Consider the following 25,208-nt stretch of genomic DNA (forward strand, 5'->3'; position numbering starts at 1 on the left):
TAATTTACTGCTTATTTCCAGGAAGGCTTAATCTGATTTGTAGACCGTAGCCTAAATAACTGTAAAATGCCATTGTGTTTGTCTTCCAACTTCACCTTCGTTCCGCAAGTTGACATTACTAAGCAATAAAAGAGTGTCTCCATTTTCCTTGACCCGTAGGTGGCTTCTGTGAGACTTGAATGCTGGCTGGTAGGCACCCTGAACAGAAGCACTCCCAGGTCCCACTTGTGATCAAAACACACTTTTCTAGGATTCTACAAGCAGCCCGTAAAACAAGAGGACTAAAAATGTGTGTGCTGAGTAGCAAGAGCAGAACCTAGCAGTAAGGAAATTCCACAAACATTGAAGGAAGCTCTTTTTCTAGAGCATAAAGAAGTGTTAGGAGCTTTCGACCAGCATATGATCGTGCCATAGGAGACAAAGCAGAACCGAAGAGCAGAGAACCCTATGACAAGAAGCCGAACGCTAAACATTTGTCGTATTTTTTACCATCATACCATCATACTTCCAAAGAAGCCAAGAATTCCTCCCTATTAAGGCTAACCTGATTTGTCAGAAAAAAGCAGGTGGGTCAGTGTTTTCCAGACACAGACTTGGGGGGGGGGGGGAGGGACCCAAAGGAAACCTTGTGAACAAAGGCCCAACAGGAGCCTAAAACCTTTGCTTCAAACCCAACAGATTAAGTGACTGCACATGGGTACAAATAAGGAGATATGCCTGTGTTTGCAAGTATGCAGACTGTGGCATTATCAGGCACCACAAGGCATGTGTTTACACTGCCACAGCTTCTTCTAATGAATGCTTGGAGTTACAGTTCTGCAAGCGTGTCAGGCACCTCTTAGGAACTCTCCTCTGCGCCTATGGGAAGTGCAAGAAGGGAAACCATAATACCACCCACACCAGCTGCATGCACATCCTTCATCCTCACCACCTACAGCCATCTCCCGCCTGTGAAAAGCAGAATGGGAAAGGGCATGTGTGAGCCTGAGCTGCGGTTTTGATCAGTCCTCAGAAGAAATCCCATGTAAAAATACATCTGGACAGCCCACTGCCTTCAATTATGAGACAGGAGCTGCCCTAGATAAAGAGAAGTGACATCCTATGGAAAAGGTAGCTTCCACCCCCGCTGTGCTTGCTAGTTAATGTAAGAGAAACACAAAGGTAGTCTACGGACTCTGCCTCAGAAGTATAATTCTCTGAGGCAGCTCATTAATAATTTTCATCCTTCAGCAAGAAAAGCAACTCTGGTTTAGGTGAATACAAGAAGGGAAGAGAAAGGTTTTCGAAAAAGATTCCTTGGCATTACCGTATTTTTCGCCCCATAAGACGCACCGGCCCATAAGACGCACCTAGATTTTTTGGGGGGAAATAAAGGGAAAAAAATTTATTTCCCCCCCAGGTGCGCTGCGCTACACCAGGAGCTTGGGGCGTGCGGAGCTCAGCGCGCCCCAAGCTTCTGCGTGCCGGCAAGCAGTCCGCTAGCCTTGGGAGAGCCGCGGGGCTCTCCGAGGGCTAGCGGATCGCTGCGCTACACCAGGAGCTTGGGGCGTGCTGAGCTCAGCGCGCCCCAAGCTTCTAGGTGCGCGGGAGCAGTCCGCTGCCGCCCCAAGCCTCGCGCACCCGGTGGGACCTCCTGCCGGGTGCGCGAGGCTTGCAGACACTCGCCCGAAGCAGGGGGAGCCCTCCCGAGGGCTCCCCGTGTTTCGGGCGACAGGCTGCCGCCCCAAGCCTCGCGCACCCGGCGGGACCTCCTGCCGGGTGCGCGAGGCTTGCAGACACTCGCCCGAAGCAGGGGGAGCCCTCCCGAGGGCTCCCCGTGTTTCGGGCGACAGGCTGCCGCCCCAAGCCTCGCGCACCCGCGAGACCTTCTGCCGGGTGCGCGAGGCTTGCAGACACTCGCCCGAAGCAGGGGGAGCCCTCCCGAGGGCTCCCCGTGTTTCGGGCGACAGGCTGCCGCCCCAAGCTTCGCGCACCCGGTGGGACCTCCTGCCGGGCGCGCGAGGCTTGCAGGCATTCGCCCCATAAGACGCACCCCGATTTCCCCTTCATTTTTGGAGGGGAAAAAGTGCGTCTTATGGGGCGAAAAATACGGTAATTAAAGACTTAAAAGCTACTGAACATACATTGTACGGACACAATTAGCAAATTAAAGTGGAAGGAAATTCACTAGCATACAATGGTTTCCTTCATTTAAGATAAAACGGCAATACCAGTAATAGTGAGCAATTTTTAAAAGAACTTTAGAGTGTTCAAAACACTTTATACATGTATCTTCCCCATGTTACAGATGTCTAACTGTCTTTAGTCAGAAGTGGGGCATTTATTATTGCCAGACCTACATTATAAACACTCTTGAAGCAGAGACTGGTTTTGACTTGTGTCTCTTGAAGGCTTTTTTATGTTGGCGTGCCTTTATTATTACCCCCGTATTGCATAGGGAAGATTCAAACCCAGGGAATTCCTTATTTGTACTACAGCCTCTATGCTACATGAGTTTACAAAGGTACAACTGAAAGTTTAATTTTCCATCACAGAAATATGTCAGGGTTTTGGCACAGCTCTACCTTCATTATTGTGAAATACAAGCTTGCAGTACAGATTTTCCAGCAACGAATCCCATAAGCATCACATTCTGTCCAAAATGATGTTTACTTCTCCATGATGGCAAAAAATCACTATACCTCAAGGACCGCCTCTCGCCATATGAACCCCTGCCTGGACCCTGACATCATCCACTGTGGCCATTCTGCATGTGCCTCCTCCGCTAGAGCTCCAGAGAATAGCAAAAAGAGAACGGGCCTTTTCTGCTGTGGCTCCCAGTTTGTGGAATCGTCTCTCCAGGGAGGTTCAGCTGGTGCCTTCTTTACATACTTTTAGGTGCTAGGTGAAAACGCACTTCTTTAACCAGCCCTTTGGCTGATTGGCATTTAATGCCCTTTTAAATGTATTGTGGAAAGGGGGGTTATTGAGTTGTCTTTGTTGATATTGTAATTTTATGTTGTAAACCACCCTGAGTTCTACGGGTGTAGGGCATTAAATAAATAATAAAATAAAAATTAAATTATATTTTGACTGAACCAGCTCAAGACATCCTTATCAAAAAGGCATACTGGTAGCTTCACCATTTTCTACATTAAAGAAAAAAAGGGGGGTAAACTATGCCACCAACAGAATGACTAAAAAAGAGAGGGGCAATATTAAAGAGTAGCTGTAGATTAAATAAGTGCTAGATTATGCCACTGCTGCAACCAGTATTTCATGAAATTGAATTACAGAAATTCTTTACTATTGATTTATAGGGCTGTTATTTCAAAATACGTCAGAACTAAAAATATACCTGTACAGCTGTAGACCCCTTTTTTTAGGAGATCATATACTATTTTAAAATCAATAAACCAGACGACGATCTGATTTAGCATAGTACACATGCTAAAATACAACACATACTTTCAACACAGGCAAGTGTTTAAAGCTATTTTTGCACAAAAGATTTTAGGAAAGCAAATGAAATAAACTGGGAATAAAATTATCCCCAAACTGGGTATGGTCAGCAAGATATCACAAAAGGTTTTAGGAGTATTGATCACAAGAAATTCTTTCAATATGGTCCATTAACTACAAGGAAGCTGGCTGTGGCAGCCGCCTGTAAAAATTGTTTAATGATTCAGTTTTAATTGCAGTGTGGTAGTTCTAATAATCATCATGTTCAGTAATAGAAGACAACTGCCCTTCTAGAAGACAACTGCCCCTCATTTCACTGACCCATAGTCGCTTAAAAGAGTAAATTGCCACACCTGTTTTACTGCCCAGAGTTATCATTTTCAAATTCTTGTTCAGTACTGCAAACATGTGCAGAATACTGAAAATATATCCCCCCAAATAAACAGGATTCTAGAAGCTGCCAGAAATTCTGATGTGTACTTCTGATGTGTACTTGCTTAAGTACTTAGAACAAGAATTTAGAATACAGTGGTACCTCGGGTTACATACGCTTCAGGTTACATACACTTCAGGTTACAGACTCCGCTAACCCAGAAATAGTACCTCAGGTTAAGAACTTTGCTTCAGGATGAGAACAGAAATCATGCTCTGGCAGCACAGCGGCAGCAGGAGGCCCCATTAGCTAAAGTGGTGCTTCAGGTTAAGAACAGTTTCAGGTTAAGAATGGACCTCCGGAACGAATTAAGTACTTAACCCGAGGTACCACTGTACCTTTTAAACCAGGCTTATAAATAAGCCCATAGTCTGCATCTGTATTTGAGCTATTTAAAATTTTTGTTATTGTTTTACATTTATTTTATGGTTGTGATAGTTTTGTTTATAGTTGCATACTTTATTGCTGCAACCCATCCTGGGACGTTGTGGTGAAGGGTGCATAAGAAATCTAGTAAAATAAATTAAATAAACGTTACTAGCCTCAAAAGCAAGAACAATAAACCTTAATTGCCTGTTGGGAGGGGATGTCGGCTCTGTTCCCTCCTCCAACAACCTGCCACATTTCTATGAGGGATATGGTGGACAACTTGGGAAGCCCAAGGTATTTCCTTGCTCAATACGAAGACAGTGTTTAGAGTTTAAAAAAACAACAGCAATATAGTATCCTAGATTTTTAAATAAATATTCCCATTCAATCTTTACTGAGTAAGACCAACCATCTATCTGCAGGGCTTGAGACCGGGAATCTTTCCCAGCCCAACCTGGAGATGCTGTGGATTGAACCTAGATGCAAAGCAGATGCTCTATCTCTGGACCACAACCCCATTACCTTACGGAGGAGGAGGGGCCATAGCTCAGAATATGCTTTGCATCGGAGGACCCCAGGTATAAACTCTGCTCTCTCTGGTCAAAGCAGATCAGGAAACTGGGTTGTGCAACGTATTTGCATGAAGACCGTGGGAGAACTGACTCACCTTACCCCACTTGCAACTTCTAAAGGAACTGGATCCCACACTTCATTAATATTTTGATTGGGCAAACCATGTGTCACAGGTGGAAGATGCTGACACTTACTGGTCAACACTCTCCCCACCCTATAAGTGGTGATAAACAGCTTGAAAACAGCTTGACCTACCACAGTAATGGCCTTTGCATCTGAGCCCACAAATGTCCTTCCACACAAATCCTTACATTTCCCCTCACCATAATGTTTTTTAAAAAGATATTCTCGAAATGATCACTTCTGTGTCAGATGCTGAGCTTCATGTATGCATAATTAGATACACCGTCCATGAGGAATACTCAGAGGAATCTCCTCTTCCCCACAACCTATTGATCTTAGTTATAAAACTGTTTCCTTCCTTCCTGTTTTCTCCTTCTTCAAACAGAAGCCCTTGGATGGCTGCTGCTAGCCATCCAATATTCACTTGCTCCAAAGACTGAGCAATATGCAGTTTCATCTTCTTACTAATTTAATTTGACTTTGCTAAATTTTTTGCCACATGCTTCCAACTTTCACCAGCTAGGCCTGCTCCAGCCCATCGGATATTTCAACTCCCAAGGATCTTCTGAGGTTGCTCCTGGCAACCTAGTACATTTAAGTGCTCATCCTTTGCCACTATCTCAAATATTATTTATTTCATTTAAGAGCCACCCAAACACAATAGTTCTCTGGGTGACACACCAATTTATTTTTTAAATACATTTTTAAAAACTCAACAAAAATTAGAGCAACAAACACTTTAATGATACAAAAAACCCATTTTGAAGCAGATATATCAAGATTGAAACATCACACACAATTAATACAGAGTCAAAGCACTAAATTTCACACAGCTGTAGAAGCATGCTAAAACCACAGTGTAATGCAAAGATTAAACGTTTAGAGATTTAAATCTAAAGATTTAAAAGGGCTGAGAAAATAAAAAGGCCTTTGCCTAGTACCAAGAAGACATTAAGGTGGGCACCAAGTGGAACTCTTGTGAGTACTCTGTACAAACAACCTTGGCAGATAAAAGTAATTAATAAAACAAAAGCCAGATGCTTACACTCCTGAATGCACAGACACTACTGAAATCAAATAATGTGCAACTGGCAGAGTGACTGCACCCCCATAGCCTCTCAGACAGCCCCCCTCTCTCACACTACTTGCCTAGGGCCAACTGTGTCCTTATCCTTGTCCAGAAACACCAGCAAAAGCTTGCATTTTGCCTTAAATGCCTTGATTCTGATAAAAGCACTTCTGAATCTTGAATTTAAGTGAAGCCTGAAGGAATTGGGTGTGTGTGTGTGTGTGTCTCACAACATTTGTAGCTTTTAAAAAGAGAGATTCACATAAAATATTCAGTTATACAACAATGTGAAATCTCAAGTTATTCAGGTACCATTTAGTTATTTGCGGGAGGGTGTTTTTTTTTGGGGGGGGGCACAAACTTATTTTAAACTACATCAGAATTTCAAATGCTAGCTCTAACGTGAGCTAGCCTTATTTTATGACACATGAGCATCCACCGTAGTGGTTAGAGCTCTGGACAAGGGAGAGCAGAGTTCAAATCCCTGCTCAGTCATGAAGCTCATTGGATGACTTCAGGTGAGTCAATATCCAGCTGAAGTTGAACTACAGGATTATTGTAAGGAAAAAATAGAATAGCCCCAAAATGAGCTCCATGGTCGAAGGGTGGGGTACAAATGTTAAAGAGAATGAGAAATTAACCATGGGTGTGATTCGCGTCAGAACACAAGATGCAAAAGATATACACATGGAATCTGGGGGTGCCACTGCTGAAACTTCAAAGGATGTATAGTGAAGGATGGGGAAGCAAACTTATCACTCTTTTAAAAAAGGGGGAACACTGGAAACAGAGAATATTGGCCCAATTTAATATTTCTTTTATATCATTTCAGCTACTTTGATGTAGCCCAACATGCTATTAATTTCAGATCTATTTTCCCTCTGGAAAAAGCTTTCATTTAAGTCTAATAAATACTAACATTTCAAGCAATGCTGGCTTCTCTCTCCTACCCTGCCCCAAGCAAAGTTCTTTGCAGTATATGCTACTATGGTTAAAAACACCTTTGCTTTGCTCACCTCTATATTGAAGGCATGCTCCTCCATTTTCTCAACCTCTGCATCTGCCAGGGGATTCTTCAGGTTCTGCAAGAACAGTGCTGCTTTTCGTTTTCGTTCCGCCTGAAGCTGCTTTTCTTTCGATTCCTTGGAGGCTTGGGCTAGCTTTTCCCTTGCCGCCGCCGCTAATCTGTCCTCTAGTTTCTGCTTTGCTAGGGGAAAAAGGGATACAGAATGTGGAGTTTACAAGGAGGTAACTTGCTTATCACATTAGGAGGTCAACAGTTTTTTAGCCTGAGCTGCACCCTTGAGTCTAGAAAATGCACATCTATGTAGCTCCTAAAGAGCACCTTGGGATATATATATGCCTTAAAATGCAGTAGAAGCTGTACAAAATGAAAGCAGAGGGGAGAAACCATTTGGTTGGGAGAGATTAAAAGACAAAGCAATGTAAGATTATGAACACTGGATTAGGAAGGAAGAAAGAAAAGATGAGTTTTGTAATAGAGTGCAACAGAAACTGAGAGTTCAGTTCACCAAGAGAGAGAAGTCACAGAAATGAACAACAGAACAGGAGAGGAGGTTTAATAGGAATGTCAGGACCACTGGCTCACCTAACTCAGAAATGTCTATAAAGACAAGCAACAACTATTCAGGGTTTCAGACAGGGATTCTTCCCAGTTCTATGTAGATACCAGAGAATGGCTTTTCAAATGTAAAGAACTGAACTACAAGCCTTAAATTAGTGTCTGATGAATGGAGAGACTGAGATGGGGAACAGGGAGCATGCAACATAGATAGATAAGAAGGCACAAGACCATGGCGAGACTTAAAGGTTAAAAGGAAGAAATTGAAACTTAATACAAAACAATAGAGGAAGCCAGTGGAGTGGAACATATAGAGAGTAACATGATTTAAGTAAGAAGAAGAAAAAGTTAACAGCCTGAGAAATCCTTTTGGATAAAGGTGCATGCTGCAAAATTTTGTGGGGTGCATTCATGCTTAGGAATAAATAAGACTGGACGTGATTTGCTCTGGATGGGGTCACACTCCCTCAGAAGCAGCCAATACATAGTGCACCCTTCTGGACAGGGACAGCCTTACCTCCACTGTCTATGCCCTGGTAACCACTAGGTTGAATTACTGCAATGTGTTATAGGTTAGGTTGCCTTTTAAAACAGTTCAAAAAGTACAGCTGAAGCACAATTTGGCAGCTAGACTGCTGGCGGGGGCAAGGCTGTCTGAAAATACAACACCATTTCTGGCCCAACTTGTTTCGGGGCTAATTTGAGGTGCTGGTTTTGACTGACAAGAGCTGTATGCAGCTCAGGCCATTTCAGTGGTGGCACTATGTTTGTGGAAGGGAGGCACAACTGGTGCCATCTTTATATCTTTTTAGGTATCCAGAAACAACTTTTTTCTTTACCTGGGCTTTTGGCCCTTGATTTGAGATCTACTTGTATATAATTTCATGCCCACTGACTCTCCCCGACTACCTAATCAAGATGGTTGGACAGGAATGTGGAGGGGGCTGTCCACACAGAGTTTGCAGTGTGTATGTATAAGCCACATGGTTCTAGAAATGTACCTGATGAATTAGCCTGGAAACCAATCATTTCAGAGCACAGATTTCTCAAAGCATTGATAAAACCTATCTCTTGCATTATGCAATAGTATTCTGTAATTCCTCAGTGTATACAGAGGCACCTAAATTCTTCACTCTTGAGTATCGTACAGACCATATGGCTGCAACAGCTTCAATACATCACCACTGGCATTTCAGAATTATGAGAAAGAGCAGCAGCATGTAAGTGCACCTGGAGACTTGCCACAAGTTAGGTTATAGAATTCCTTGTGGAAATGCTAGCCTTTTGCGTCCCCCAACCATTTTCATTTCTTTTTCAGGATCATCTCTGCATTGAAGGTGCCCATGGATAAAATTATCAGCTCCAAAATCCTTTAACTGAATTAAGACATCTCCCACATTTTGCGCATGTGTCTGCTGTTACCATCCCCCAGGAATAATTACATCCCTGGTTTATACCTGCACTGTTTACCCCTGCTTCTGCTCTGTCTGTTGTGCTTTTCATTAAACTCTTATCTTGGCTACTTTTAAATGTGCTTAATGTAATTTGTGACTATGCCAAATGCTTGCTGACATGAGGAGGACAAGAGAATAGCAAACTCTCCCCCGCCCCCGGAACTATTTCCAAACCCAGCAAAGAGAAGTCTCTATAGGAGTAGTTCCCAAAGTGTACTCCATCAGCTTCATTCAGGTGGTCTGCAGTGGTGACTAAGTTTTAGCATATATTGTTATAATTGATAAAGGAAAGGTAGAAAAATCATTAAGTGATCCATTAAGAGCCTCAGCAACTTTGAAGTGGTGGAGGTTAGGGGTTGGGAATACCCAAAACTGAAAATATGAGTAACTGGAACAAGATGTTCAGAATTACTGATGGACAAGAGATTACAGTGGGAGGGACAATGTGGTAATTTAGCCACTTGAACAATGGAATACCTGGAACTGTGGGCGGTGAATCCCAAGCTGTAAAGAGGTAATTGGTCAAATTCAAACCACATGCCAATGAACTTGAACTTCTAATGCCTTAAATCCCACTATTAGCTGAATGAAATAGCTTAATTGATTTGTGGATTATATGTTTCTTGGATTGTGGATCATGCTACTATGGATTAATGGGATTGCTCTTTTACACTAATTTACATGGGAATAAGCTCCAATGAATTGAATGGGACTGAACATATATGCCTAGGATGTGCAGTTACAGAATAATGATGTCTTCAGTAGAGTAAACTTTAACATGTTCCATGGATTAACAGCTCACGTGTACACATTTTCACAGAGGAACAATCATTAACGCCCCAGCAAATAAAACTGAACAAGGAGTAAGGGAAGTGTTTTCAGAAATGCACTGGGAACAGAGCTATTACCCTACATCCTAGCATTACTTTAAAAGCAAGAAGCACATTTTTACACAAGAACCCAACGCAAGAGCAGTAAAATATTTCTAATTCTGTGGCACCACCATCAACATTTCTAAGCAGCTAAATTCCTTCAAGCTCATCATTAAAGTTTCAAATATCACATTTTTCAGCATTTCACACTTTTGATTCTATAATGCTCAGCTGTGACTAATCAGAAGTATATTATGTCTGTTTCAATTTTCTCATTTCAAGTTTGGGCAAATGCTCACACCTTTTGGGATTTATATACATATTTAAAATGTATTTAATATGAGCATTATATATAAAAAAGAAACCACTAAATAGTTCTTTATTCACGAAGACCTACCATTTAACCTTGAAAACTAAACATACAGCTTTCCTGACTGTTAGTTCTCTTTCAAGAATGTTATAAAAAGTTTTTACAAAAGATTAGCAAATATATTTAAATATATTATAGATCCATTTTCAGAATGAGAAACATTCCTCCTTTAATTTGATGTTTAGCAGTTGTTTTTTTACCTGCAGACATGAAATAATGAATTCATAGTTAACTATAGAACCTGACACTCCAAAAGATACTTCCTGTAGGAGAATTTTTAATAAATAATTCTATTTGGAAGTGACTTAATTTTTTTTATTAAAAATCATATCTTTGCATCTCAGTTAGATGCCTATTTATAAGATCTGAAAGGCAACATATTCTCTGCAGCGACATTATGAATTCTTCATCAAATTAAACTTTTATATTTTACTGAATTAAGATGCACAGATGCAGATTAAAAGTATAATCCAATTCAACATAAGGTTTTCAGAAAATTACTGAAAATGAGTAAACAAATTCCCTTTCCCCCAGCTGCTTCCATTATTTGATTTCTAATAAATCAAATGTCAAAGTCTGGAGAAGGTAACAAAATTTACCAGCCAGAACTTTATAAGAATTTTGTTTGTTTGTTAAAAAAACAAAACAGTCTATGCTAAAACAGAGAATTAATATAATGCAAGCTTTGTTTGGCAGGGGCTTGTTTCTTTCTGTATGTGCTATACACACAAAAATATTATGCAACACAAGGTTACAGGAAAGAAATTAAAAGGTGAAGAAATTTCAAAGGGGTCAAGCATTGTAATCTGACAAAACTTGATATAGACACCTCTGGCTGCTGCCAATGAAATCTTAAGCATCCATGATGAGCAACAACAGGACCAGAAGCACCCTAGGGCTTTTTAGCCAAAACACCATCTATAATGTGCTTGTGTTTCCCAGATCACAAAGCATGATGACATTATGTCAGCCCCTTCAGTTCAGAATTGTGTTCTCCAACCACGTTAATGGGAAGCGTGCAAGTAGGACATGAGCACAACAGCAATTCTGTGGAGAAACACAGTGCTTGGTATTCAAAGATATACTGCCTCCAGCACTGGAGATAGTACAAAGCCATCACAGCCTCCATGAATCTGTCTAATTCTAAATTTTGTTGGGGGGACCCATATTTCAAGATCCGAAGGGGGATTCTGATCATCTTCTTGCTACTGCATTAATGTCTAAATCAGACCAAATCAGTCCAAACAGAGTTCATAATTCTATCCAGTCTTATCTTGCTGTTTCCACATCACATCTTGTTCATATATTTTCTCTTTTTTCTTTATGATCTCTTCTGATAGTCTCCTTAAGCCGATAAACACCAATATTAATCCTGTGTGAATTTTTCCGTTCTTCCAATCCTCAAATCGAGATGGTTTCCATATATCATCACCTTCATAGATAACATCGCTAAAAATTTAAAATTCGGCTTTGTAATTCGGAATTTATGTGATGTGCTTTGATTTAATTTGATTTGATTGGCCGGTTAATAAAAATTATTTTTTTAAAAAATGAATCTGTCTAATTCTGTTTTAACGCTACCCAACTTCGTACCATCCTGTGGCAGTAAATTCCAGTTTAACTTAGTGTTGTATGAAGAAGTACTTTCTTTTGCCTGTTCTGAATCTCCTCATCTTCAGTTTCACTGGATGACGAAAACTTCTCCTTAGCCACTGCCTCATACTCTGCAAAGTTTTGCTTTGCTTTTTAAATACACCTCTCTCATATCTCCCTCTACTTTTTTCCCTAAGCTAAAAATACCTTCACATATGAATCTTTCATTCACCTGCATCCAGTACCTGCTATGGACAAACTCTCACCAGCAGCATCAGGATCAAATTAAAGGCTTTCACAGTAAGGCTGCAACGTGCCCTTATTTTTAAAGTTTCAATATGACGTATATTGCCTCATTTTTCAAGGATTTACTTCCTTTAAGTCAAATTCATTTCCAGTAATCCTGGAATGGCTAGATTCCAACCCCTGCCCTTGAAAGAGCTCTATTGAATGAATTATCAATAATGACCCATTAGACCCAGGATGATATTCACATGCTGCTGATTGCTGAAAAGTGGGCAGAGAAGACCCAGGTCTCTATAGCAGAAGGCCAAGGACACTGCCCTCATCAACAATTTATTTGCCCACAAGTTGAGCATCTCCTCCACATAGCTCAGTCCCACCATTTATGTGGCATGTAGATTCGGAAAAGACAAAATGTAAGCATACCAGAGTATACTGCTTGAGCCATTACATGATTATGTTCTTCTTCTATGAAGCATTAAAGCAAATAGCGTTGGAGTACAAAGCACAAGGGCAAGGCCATAGATGGCCGCACCAGGAAATATACTCGCCAATTCAGGGTCTCTAAATTAAGTGGTATGAGCTAGAATTTTCAGCATGTAAACAGGATGTGCTACCCTGCTGACCAGATGGCTAGGGTCTTTGTAGTTTTGCCAGGTTTGGCCAAGTAGAGGCTTCATACTCTGAGGCCTGAGTGTGCAATGTTCACAGCTGCCAGGTTAACTCACAATGTCAGAAGTTCCTAACATTCTTAAATGAAGCACTGAGCACTTGCAGGGAGAACCTACCACCTGACCTAGTTGCTGAAGGAATAGCACCTAGCCAGGAGAATAATACACTAATTGAGTCTGTGCATCCACAACTCCATTGTATTTCATATCAGCCTGGGATGCAGTACATCCCTGGCCTTACAGATGAGTCCTCCAAAATTTAAAACGCACTAAGCACTGCCTCAGAATATTTCAAGACTTTGAAGAAATATGAAGTCTGCATTTTTAAGTTGTGTACCGATGGCTATAGTAATAGAGAGTCTCTGAAGTTATGCTGCCAAAGTGATGGTGGTAATGCATTTTGTGACAGCTACTATTCCAGACCTGAAGGAGCAATTAAAACTCAATTTGTTTAATTATAAGAACATTACAACACATATAAAATAGTTGAGTAGGAGTTTACAGACCAATTCTTAAATGTGCTTCCCTAGCACCACACACTAGATGCATGACTAAAACTACAGCTACTTTGACAATCAGCATCTCTGAAACACAATCCATTTTTAGTAAAGAAAAAAAAAATGAATGAGAAGCCATTATGGTCCAACTCAGCTCAAAGCTTGCAGTGCACGCTGTGGCCAATTCACAGTGGTCCTGCGGCCTTTGTACACCACTGCTGACAAGCCCCTGAGCATGAAATACAACATTTCAATGACATTTCAATGATTACATTTAGTTGGTATACTGTGGATAATTTTATTCACCTCAGAACGTCAGCAATTTATTTGTATCAGCCATAGGCCACTGTAGTTTACAAAAGAGTTCCGGAATTCAAGATTTTTTAAAAAATCAAATCATAACTATAAGACATAACAAAAAGTAGCAACTCCCTGGTTTTTTGTTTACTATCCATTTCCTTTCCTTTAAGTCCACCCTCAAAACAAGAAGTCTGTCAACAGTACACATTTACAAGCTCCAAACATTTCCTCTCCTCTCCACAATGCTGATCCATTTACCTTGTTTGGCTTCCAGCTCCTCCTGTGTCAGCTGAGGCCTCTTCTCTTCAGCAGCCCCACTGGACATGGCAAATGCTGAATGGCTGTTTGAGGTGCTACTGGCATTCTCTTGGCCTTCCTTGCCTTCTTCCCCCTCCTCGTCGCTGTCATCATCAAGTTTCACACGGTTTTTCTCCAAGGGGAGCATGTCATTTTCTTTGGCCCTGATTGCAAAGCTTATTGGTGCAAAGGATGCTATTAAAAAGGAAGTGACAACTAGTGAGATATTGTTGACTAGGCAATCTATGAATCATTTTGCAATGAAAACAGCTGCACCTGTACAGAAGAGGGGAAGTAGCAGTAGGCTAGAGACAACTCCCAAGATGTGCAGAGAACAACAAATACTTAGCTAACTTTCTCAACTGAAGACCCCCCCCCCCCGAGGCTCAGTGAAAACTGGCTTTGCTCAGTGGTACAGAATGCTATTTGCGGGGTGGGGCAGAATAGAGTAACCAGAAAGCAGGCACAACTGGCTGGCTTGAAACCTGAACAGGAGCATTCTACACTGCAACATGTTGCCCTGGGTCCCATCTGTGCTACATTGTGCAGCTGGTGTAGCTTTCTAACAGAGGCTGTTCATCGTCGCTTATGTAATAATAATTAATAATAATAATAATAATAATAATAATAATAATAATAATAATAATTATACCCCGCCCATCTGGCTGAGTTTCCCCAGCCACTCTGGGCGGCCTCCAATCAAGTGTTAAAAACAATACAGTATTATGGTTTTATCTCATTGTTTGTCTCTTTGTGGATCTTTATGGCTTAAAAGAGGATTTCAAATATTAAACAGAACAAATATTGAAACTAATAGTCTGCTATTTACTTCTATAGTTGTCTTAACAATCAAAACCACTGATAAGAAGGGTGGGGGAAGGATTGATTACAGGCTAGGAACTTGGTTTTAGTTCACTCTTGTCTCTGGAGAAAAGAAAAGAAATAATTTGCAGTGCCCTGACTTCTTGCTCCTTTTCTTCCCCCCTGCAGACTGAATGTTCTGTAAAGCACATTCTTTTGAGGCTGAAAATCATCCTGCTGAACAGGATGGAAGAGCCCGCATGTAAACCAGCACCAAAACATCTCTCTCCACCACATTTAAATGGTCCCGTAAAAACAGTGGAAAAACAAATGATCCCCTTAAGTTGGTGGTAGTGAGGGGAATCATTACCTTACCCTCATGGTTAAAGGGTAAATTCTGATCTGAAGATTTGGAACTACTACAAAAGCCTTTTAGAAGGCAGGGATAGAATGATGCTCGCTTTTAAAAGATAATGTCACCTGCCCCTCCTTGTATGCATGCAAGCAGTTGAAGCTTTCCTTATAAGCATTTGTGCTTTGAGCCCCAGCCAAATATAGGCAGCCTGCCTTTGTGTTTTGGAAAAAGAATTATGAACGGACACAAAGCATTTAGAATGGAAACTTTATAGAAGCCTTAACCGTGGAGGCCGCTAGGGCTAGCTCTATCACTCATTTATATAGCAGTCCTAACGGGCAACTGCTTAAAAAGCTTTGCCTTGTTCAGTCTTGGTAACGATTCTCAGGCAATTGGTAAAATGGAGCTGACAGAGAGATAAACTGGCCGTGAATGCCTGTAATGCTGTTCTGCTGCTGAAGCTTAAGCAATTCTGGCCCATCAAACTGCTTGGATGGGAGACTCCCTGGGAACCGTACTTAAGGTATTTGAGCTTTTTGGAAGGAAAACAAGGTATAAAGGTAGTAAGCTGACCCAGAATATGAAACCAGGTTTTCTAGATTCGTCTTTGATAGTCTAAAGAGATCTAGCCACACGTAACTCCTGCTTTATGCAACCTCTACCATTACTGATTTGGAGAGGGCATATACATCAGTGATAACAGAACCTCAATTGCATGTAGAACGTCCAAGGTTCACTCCTTGGCTCTCTAGTTAACAATATGTCAGGTAGCAAATCATAGAAATAACATTTTTCTGCTGGGGAGCCCGGAGAGCCATTCCCGGTCAGAATAGAAGATATCGGGCTAATTGGGCAAATAGTCTAACCTGGTATATGGCAACTTCATACATTCCTAATCCTCAAACCTGGATTCATCAGTTGAACTCCCCCCCGCTCCCGCTAATGCTACAAACAATGTAATTCAATTTTTGGCCCTTTGTGGTTTATTATCTTTTCAAAAGGCCATTTTCAAACCTGACCTCTTAATTAGCTTAACCCACTTGCAACTTTAAAAAAACAAAATACTTTTTCACCTTTCCCCCACTAAATCTGACATCAAGAGGATTTGCTAGCTCACCCAATGGTACTTGGAAGATTTCATTTAATACCAGCCTACAAAAAAATAATTACTTTGAGGAATTAATTGCATTGCAGCACAGCAGAAAGAAAGGCGAAGCCTATGCATTTCCTCCTATCTACAGCATTTCACAGCTTGCCTTGCAACTGGCAGAAACTCTTGTCGTATTGGAACATTTGTTCCCAACCTCTACCGGAAATGAAAACTGATGAACGACTCCTCCATCACTATGACCCCCCCCCCACCAAAAAGAAGCCAAACCATTTTACACAGCTATCGTCTGGCAGCAGCTTCCTCTAAATTAAACACGTGCAAGGGATTGCCTACACAAATTTCTTTCAGTTTAACTGCTGCCTGCTGCGAAAAGCTCCTGAAATTCAAAGGTTTGATTTTATTGGAACAAAGAATACAGGAGTTTCGTCTGGCAAGCGTTCTGCTACTTATCAAAATAGAGTTTCCAGCTCTGTGGTGCTGCAATCTAATCACTGGTCACATGAATACTTGATGCTTCATTGAACCAAGTCAGGCCATTGCCCCCCCACCCCCCACCCCAGGACTTAACAGAAGTTCTCTTGCGTTCCAGGCAGAAAGAAACCAATAATTTCCCAGCCTCGCTATACAACTCTTTACAAGGACTGAACTTGGGACCTTCTATTCCATCAGCAGCTGAGCTATGAGCCTCCGCTAAGCAGCTACACTACAGCCAATTCTCAAGCAGTCACGCTGCACTTGGGGAAATCGTTCTCTGGAATAGCTTCGATAAAGAACTGAACTAATCCAATCTGGTGCCCTACCTATTTTTTGGACTACAACTCCCATCAAACCCTGCTAGCACTGCACCAGGCTGAGGAAGGCTGCTCTCTATCAGCCTTGAATGAAAGACGAGAGATCTTTCAAGCAGGTATGTTGTATTAAGTTGTATGATATTGAGAGAGCATCAAGACACAAATTTGGATCCATTACTCAGTTCAGAGTTTTCCCTCCACCCTTCAGATGAGTGAAACATTCTTTAATGCTACTTATGGATGTATTTATTCATTACACACACACACACACGGTGTCGGGGGGTGTGTGTCTCTGGTTCCCACACCTACAGGCATACCTTTTATCAGTTTGCCATCATTGGAAATTTTAATGGCCAGTGCATCTTGTTTATCATTTCCTTGGGCAGCAGATTCTACATCTTCAGACATGTTGTCAGTGGGAAACTGGGCTTCTCCAGGTTCGGTGTTGGCAGTATCAGCAGGGACATCCTCCGATAAAGTTGCTACCTGCTTAAAGGCGGGAAAATACAAGACAACCTCACTTTCCAGCTAAAAATGAAAGCCTATGGAATACAATTAAAATGGATGGCATTTTTAAAAAGCCACAAAGTGGCACCTCTTGGACAGAACAGCACACAAAGCTCATAAAGAACTAGGCTTCAAGCATACAACCGAACATACCACATGAAATCTAGAATATGACATCCCTTTACATTTCATTCAGGTTTCTATGTATTCTCAATTGAAAAGAACACATCCCTGGGCTATTTTAAGTACTTCATAACTTTAAAGCACCTTTGTAAGAGGTCATTTACATGTTCAGAAGCAGCGCAAAGTAGTCCTTCAAGATCCTGTACTATAAAGCAGTACCATCATAGGAGTATGAAACTAGATGCTTCTTCCTGAGCAGTCCCTGGAAAAAGAGTAAGGTTGCAATCCTACATTTACTTATCTTGGAGTAAGCCTCACTGAAGTTAATGAAGCTTACTTCTGAGTTGACATGATAGGATTGCACAGCACACAGAATTCCTATTGTGGGGTAAGGCAACAAAAATACCTCACAGATAAAGGACCCCCTGACCATTAGGTCTGGTCATGACCGACTCTAGGGTTGCGGCGCTCATCTTGCTTTATTGGCCGAGGGAGCTGGCCTACAGCTTCTGGGTCATGTGGCATGACTAAGCCTAGTATGCAGTGCAGACTAAGTCTGCACTGCATACTAGGTTCCATATTTGATCTTATAAATTTCAAAGCTGTCTCTGTACATCACAATGAGACTGCTTTACATGTTACAGCCCCAATTTCTTATGCCAGCAAAATGAGGCCAAACATGCAATGTATGAGAGTGTATGATGTTACTGAACTACAACTCCCATTAGTTCCAGCAAACAAGACCAATGGCTAAAGGAATTGTAGTTCAGCAACATCTGGAGGACCAAAGGTTTCCCCACACCCAATGAAGAGAATACTATATTGGCTACAAACAATGACCTGACATGTGCAAATCAGAGACATGGAATTTGATTCTCTCCTATCACAGTCAAAAATGATCTAACAACTGCAACACAGTGGCTTCAGTTCTTCGTAATACAGCCTTTACCAAACTGATACTAGCTGACCTGCCCATTTACTTGCTGTGAAACTTTCATTTTATGTACCAGTTATTAATGAGCTTGGAGATTTTTAAGAAAGCATAGCAGCAGACCAAAAAGCTTGCGATGATTCAAGTATATTTGACATTGCTATTTCATGCCCATTATGGTAGTCAAGAGAGTCATTAAAAAGCACTGTACTAACAGCTTTGTAATAAGAATGTACAATGAAAGTCTAATATACAAAATGGCTAAGCGTAAAGTTTTTCTTTTCTTAAAAAAATGCTGAAATCTTTAAGGAACAATCTTAAAGTTTAGTTTCACTTATTGGCTGCAGCTAATGATACCAATAAAATCTAAGAGTATTTTTGGCATGGAGTTTTAAGCGTTAGCAACTACCACTGTTAGAAAAAAAAAGATGAACACATAATAAAACTTCAGTAGTAAGAATTTATCTTCAGAAGAGAAAGGGGCACTTGAGTTAATTGGTCTAATTTATTCATGGCAGAGCAGACTTATGCCAGAGATTGTTTAGTGTGTAAAAAAAAACTCCCAAACGTATGATTTGTGAAACACAGGCAATGGAAGCAATTTAAAACTGATTCTGAAAGGGAGTGGGGGGGGGAATGTGAATATTGCACAGACCCCTATCGTTTACTCTAACTGACAGCAGCTCTCAAAGGTTTCAGGCCAAAAGCTGGGAAAGTGCTGTTATGCTCAGTTCCTGTTTATAAGCATTCCCATGGACAGCATCGTAGGTCTCTGCTGCTCCTAGCAGCCTATTTCATCTGTTCACTGAGTAGATTCCTCTAATTTTAGCTGAATATTCAGAGTCCACCTCAAACTGTGCTTCCTTTGCTGCATGCAGGAGAGCTTATAAGCCAGACCTTTTATAATGCCCTGAAAACCTGCCAGCGTCATACGCTGGTAAATCACTTGCTGGTTGGCCTCACACTGCAAAATTCTCTACATAACGGGCACATTAGTCATTGCACAAAAAAATAATTTATGGTGCTCCCACCCTTTAAGGGGGTTGTATGTAAACTTCCCGGCTCGGTTATCCTGCCTGGAACCATTACAGAGGAACAGCCCAAGTTTATAAACTAATTTAAATAAATGCCTGCAGAATTTATTCATCTACAGATTAATATCCTCTAAATTCAGACCAAGCCTCTCACTGGCTATTGCACACTCATCATCCATTCCTGCACTGAAACCTCCCAGCACAATCATCAAGAGATGTTGGGAAGCATTGGTTAATCAATTTTAAATGAGATTCTAGGGCAGGGGTCAGCAACCTTTTTCAGCTGTGGGCCGGTCCACTGTCCCTCAGACCATGTGGTGGGCTGAACTATATTTGGGGGGGGAAATATGAACCAATTTCTACGCCCCACAAATAACCCAGAGATGCATTTTAAATAAAAGGACAAATTGTACTCATGTAAAAACATGCTGATGGAGGCCAGATTGAGAAGGTGACTGGGCCGCATCTGGCCCCCGGGCCTCAGGTTGCCTACCCCTGCTCTAGGGAGCCCCATATTGTATACTGAAATTATGATCTTTATAGAGTCTCTAGGCAGGACATACATATTTATGCAAATTGATTCAGATTCCCTATGTCTTTTCAGGTGGATAAAGCAAGATGAACTGGATTCAGTTACCTGCATATCTACACTTAAACTACTAACCGCCCCTAGAATAAGGCCACCTCTACTTTTTCCTTTCTTGCAAGAACCAATAAAGTGCTAAATCCCAGTAGCTCAATTTCTGGAGCCTAAGACCCCTGTAAACCAATTAACTGAAATTGGGGAAAACTTAAAAAAGCCAAAACCCCAGATCCTTCGACTTGTAACCCCACCCTGAGATAATCTGTGACAACAATTTTAATGATATTCTTTGGGGGCCAAAGCATATCTTTTATGCCACCTGAGAAGGCTGGAATGTTTTCTTTGATTGTGCTAGAGAGTACTGGAATGGAGAGTACTGCTCCAGAGAAGCGGACACGGAGCAATGGATCCAAACTACAAGAAAGAAGATTCCACCTAAACATTAGGAAGAACTTCCTGACAGTAAGAGCTGTTCGACAGTGGAATTCGCTGCCAAGGAATGTGGTGGAGTCTCCTTCTTTGGAGGTCTTTAAGCAGAGGCTTGACCACCATATGTCAGGAGTGCTCTGATGGTGTTTCCTGCTTGGCAGGGGGTTGGACTCGATGGCCCTTGTGGTCTCTTCCAACTCTATGATTCTATGATTCTATTCTATGATTCTATGAAGCAGATGGATTCAAGACTGGCCCTGTGATTTGCTACTCCCACCTAATATTCGCTGGATGAGTTTATCCCCTCAAAAATGAGGTAACTCACTAATGGAAAACAGCAAGGTGAACTCTGCAGGTTTGTAAATCACAGGTGTTTGAGCTTTGAGAAATGCCTGAAGTCAATGGTGTAAGTGAAATCATTACCAACATACTTTACTAACAAAACTGGAACCCTCTTTCTTAGGAACAATGAATATGAGCCATCAATGGTATTTTAGAACCTTAAAATGTTTTGAAAGTTCTCAATGGAAAGCCCTGTTATAAGAGGCAATAGTGGTTTTACTGTCACTTCAACAAGACTGGTGGAGAAATAAAGCGACTAAGAACCATTTGATTACCACAATGCACTGCTCAGAAAAGGCTCTCAGAAACTAAAAAGTTCAAGAATTGATGTACGAATTGAAAACTGTACTTTAGAAAAAGTAATGTTCCTTTCTTTAAAAGGTTCTTTGACTGCCTCTAAGTAGCGATTAAAAAAAAAATCTTCTACAAACAAGGTTTGAGGATTTTCAATTATGGAGAGGGGCTCATATTACAGGATTTCAGATTGTAGGCACTTAAACAATAATAATTTAAAGAACAGAATAAGCAGAATGCTTAGTTTTGAAGCTCCTGAAAGTGTTTAAATGACAGAAAGAAGGCAGCTCATGTTGGCCAGCACCTGGCAGTCAGCAGAAGCAATATTTTGAATGGAGCAACAACTGAAGTATCAAAAACACTGGCTTTGCCAATAAAACCCACTTCTGTGATTGATGATGGTGGTGATGATGATAATTTTATTATGTATACCCCACCCATCTGACTCGGTTGCCCCAACCACTCTGGGTTGCTTCCAACATATATAAAAACTTAATGAAACATAACACATTAAAAGGCTTCCCTACACAGGGTTGCTTTTAGAGGTCTTCTAAAGGTTATAGTGCTACTCATCTCCTTGACATCTGATGGGAGGGCATTCCACAGGGCGGGTGCCAATGCCAAGAAGGCCCTACTTTTTGTAGTGAGAGAACTGCCAGAAGGCCCTTGGCACTGGACCTCAGTGTCCAGGCTGAATGAAGGGGGTGGAGACGCACCTTCAGGTATACAGGGCCAAAGCAGTTTAGGGCTTTAAAGGTGAGCACCAAGACTTTGAATTGTGCTCAGAAACATACTGGGAGCAAGGAAACACACTGGCAAAAGGGTTCTTTAACCCCATCATGCACCTCACCTGCTTACTCTTCAGAATCTGCCAAATAGGGCAAATGGGAACAAGCAACTTGAGGAGAACAAGAGTGCAGAGGCTCTGCCAATATATATGGTTACAGGAGGGGAGAAGGAAGCTGTGTAGAAGCTGTCTAGCTGATAGGCTGCACAACAGAAAGCTGCTATGCACAAACCAAGGAGAAGGCAGTTGTGGTCACTAGGATTTATATTGAGCTCCCAGGCTCTGTCTCCAGCTTAGAGACAGAGAAAATCAAATAAATGCATATAAAATTTCAGAAGTATTTTGATATGTCACTGTGGTTTAAGTTGCCTTAAAAACAAGCCTGCCAGCTGTTTGTGTGTGTTCACTAGGGATCAACCAGTGTGTCTCCACCAGTTCCTCAACCATTTGGTGAGAGGCACGGCCAGGGCTTTGCATTCTCACCCTGCGGCTTAAAGAAGGTGAAAAAATACAAGAAGCCTCTCATAGTGTTCTCATCCAAAATCTCAGCATAGGTGAGAGTAAGGCATTACCTCTCTGCACATGCTAGAGGGTCTGGCTTGTGCTGGGCTATGGAGAATAAAAGAGCCACAGGAGTCTCCCTACCCCTCCTCATCTTTTCCATACCCCAGCACAAAAAAGAGAAACCTTCGCCTCCTCCACAAGCCCTCTATGTGTTTCAGAGAACTTGGAGTGGAAAGCCAAAACTGAAGCCACATCAATGATAGTGGACCTCAGCAAATTCTCTATTCAATTTCAAGGAGAATGGGCTCATTAATGGCTATCAGTTTAGAGTTGCCATATTTCAAAAAGTAAAAACCACGACACTCTGGAAGACCCCCCAAATTGTTGAGCCTTTTTGCTTTGAAAAAAACCAAAGGTTTTCGAAATCCCAGTAATGTCTGGGAAAATCCGGACGTATGACAGCCCTATATTAATTTTGATAGCTATATAGAATTCTGTCTGTCTCTTAGTGGAGCTGCAGATCATTGAGCCTGAACTTCCACAGCTGCCACCCACCATGAACCACCATTGGCAGGATTGGCAACAGCAGCAGCAGGTATGTACTATGCCTATGCTAATGTTTTATGCTCTTGTTAATAATGCTGTCTTAAATGTGCATTTTATAGTTGACTTCCTTTAGTAACATTTTCTTTTGGAATGTTTAAGATAATTTTTTTGTTAACTTTGCTGTGTTAAATGTGCATTCTGTAGTTGACCTCCTCTGTAATCTTTTATTTTGAAACCTTTAAGATATTATTTCAGTTTCTGTTAATTACCGTATGTTGCTTTGAATGTGTTGTTGCTATTGCTTAGATGTTTAGTTGTGTCCAACTCTTCATGACCCCATGAACAAGAGCATGCCAGGCATTCCTGTCTTCCGCTGCCTCCCGCAGTTTGGTCAAAATCATGTTAGTAGCTTCGAGAACACTGTCCAACCATCTCATCCTCTGTTGTCCCCTTCACCTTGTGCCCTCAATCTTTCCCAATATCAGGGTCTTTTCCAGAGAGTCTTTTCATGAGGTGGCCAAAGTATTGGAGCCTCAGCTTCAGGATCTGTCCTTCCAGTGAGCAACTACAGTGGTACCTCAGGTTAAGAACTTAAATTGTTCTGGAGGTCCATTCTTAACCTGAAACCATTCTTATCCTGAGGTACCACTTTAGCTAACGGGGACTCCCGCCGCCGTGTTATTTCTGTTCTCATCCTGAAGCAAAGTTCTTAACCCGAGGTACTATTTCTGGGTTAGCGGAGTCTGTAACCTGAAGCGTCTGTAACCCAAGGTACCACTGTATTTGACTTTCTTCAGTAATGTTTTATTCTGGATATTTTCTTGTTTTAGAGATATTTTTCTTAAAAATGTAGAGTGGTACAGAAATGAAATGAATAATAATAATAAAATTCCATGTTTCGAGGGAGTGTGCTAGTTGCTGGGGAAAGTTACAGCAGGAAAAAAGCTTTTGTCTTGACATTCTGCCTGTGGCATTTTGAAGGACTGATTGGCTACCATATGAAACAGGATCTTCAAGCAGAGGGTCAATCAAGTGAAGATGATCAGTCCCCTGATGGTATTATCCACCAGCACTTCTCAATTTCTTAAATCAGGAAGCCTCTTTGCCTAGTGCATAGAGACATTTGTTGAATTGCTACAGGTAACAAACTATTTGCAAGTCTGGCCTAAATCCGCCCTGAGCCCTCTGGCACCTGGCCGTTAGACCTTCCTGATCATGTACTAGCACCCTTTAGTCAACAGAAAATAAAATTCAGGTGGAAACTAAATAGAGGATTTTTAAAAAGATCAACATGATTAAGTGAAAAATATATTAACTATATTTCATATGAAAACATGAAGAGTTGTTATACACAGCACTTAAGTAGTGAAACTGTGTAACCCACTACTAATTTATTAGGACACCCACTACTAATTTCAAAACAAACCTCATCCACATTATGGGAAAATGTGTAAAATGGTTTCCTAGCAACTTTAGTCTGCTTTATAAACATGAACTATTCAATCCAAATAAACTGAAAATACAAAGGTAACTCATGCACAGGTTTCATTTAATGGAACTCTTTGTGTCGGTATGCCACTTCAAAATGCTACCTAGAAAAAGGTTATGCTGGGTATCTTTTCAGAGGGCAGAGAGACAACTTGGGCAAATTTTTAGCCTTGAATACAATTTTATAGACTAAAACACCACATCTTTGCTGGAAGGGCATATGCAGTTTATTTCAACTGGTGGTTTGCATGGCATCTGTGAGAACATGGAGAGTTAATCATCAGTAGTACATAAGACACCAGGAGAAGCTAGTATAACTCTGCTCCAGCTGCCCCGCAATTTGAGTTTACAAGTGGACACTTCACTCAGAGTGGACAATTGAATCCATCCTACATCTGCTACAGAACAGGTGGAACAATTCTCATATTCATCCTAGAGTACAGCAGTACCCTTTGAGCTTCTAAGGCACCAGCTATCTGTCCCTAATAAACAGGCACCCATCCAAACATTCCCCTATGGCCCAAAGTATGGGACATTTCTGACTTTGTGTTTTCTTTGTGTACAGTATTGTGCAATCCCAGTGGAGCTTTCAAATCAATAGAAGGGCTATTTGTATGGGTTTCTATCTTTATCTGCTGCTAACCCATGACTCCAGTTGCTGCTCTTTTAGCGCCAAACCTCTCAACAGCTATAGG

At 41.3% G+C, this 25,208-nt stretch overlaps 1 protein-coding gene across 5 annotated transcripts in view; it reads right to left on the reverse strand.

Moving 5' to 3' along the window:
* SFSWAP (splicing factor SWAP) overlaps positions 1-25,208 on the reverse strand; it is a 96,339-nt gene that overhangs the window by 34,887 nt on the left and 36,244 nt on the right. For 4 of the 5 annotated variants that reach the window (XM_082204120.1, XM_082204122.1, XM_082204123.1 and 1 more), the window contains 3 exons: positions 17,263-17,434; positions 13,849-14,082; positions 7,025-7,215 (listed from right to left, as the gene is read on the reverse strand). In XM_082204120.1, the coding sequence (XP_082060246.1) occupies positions 7,025-7,215; positions 13,849-14,082; positions 17,263-17,434 (597 nt within the window). The remainder of the gene's footprint in view (positions 1-7,024; positions 7,216-13,848; positions 14,083-17,262; positions 17,435-25,208) is intronic. The other variant, XM_082204121.1, reaches the window with a different exon arrangement.

The sequence above is a fragment of the Podarcis vaucheri genome (genome assembly GCF_965113315.1).
Source record: "Podarcis vaucheri genome assembly, chromosome: 16".
Taxonomy (NCBI): domain Eukaryota; kingdom Metazoa; phylum Chordata; class Lepidosauria; order Squamata; family Lacertidae; genus Podarcis; species Podarcis vaucheri.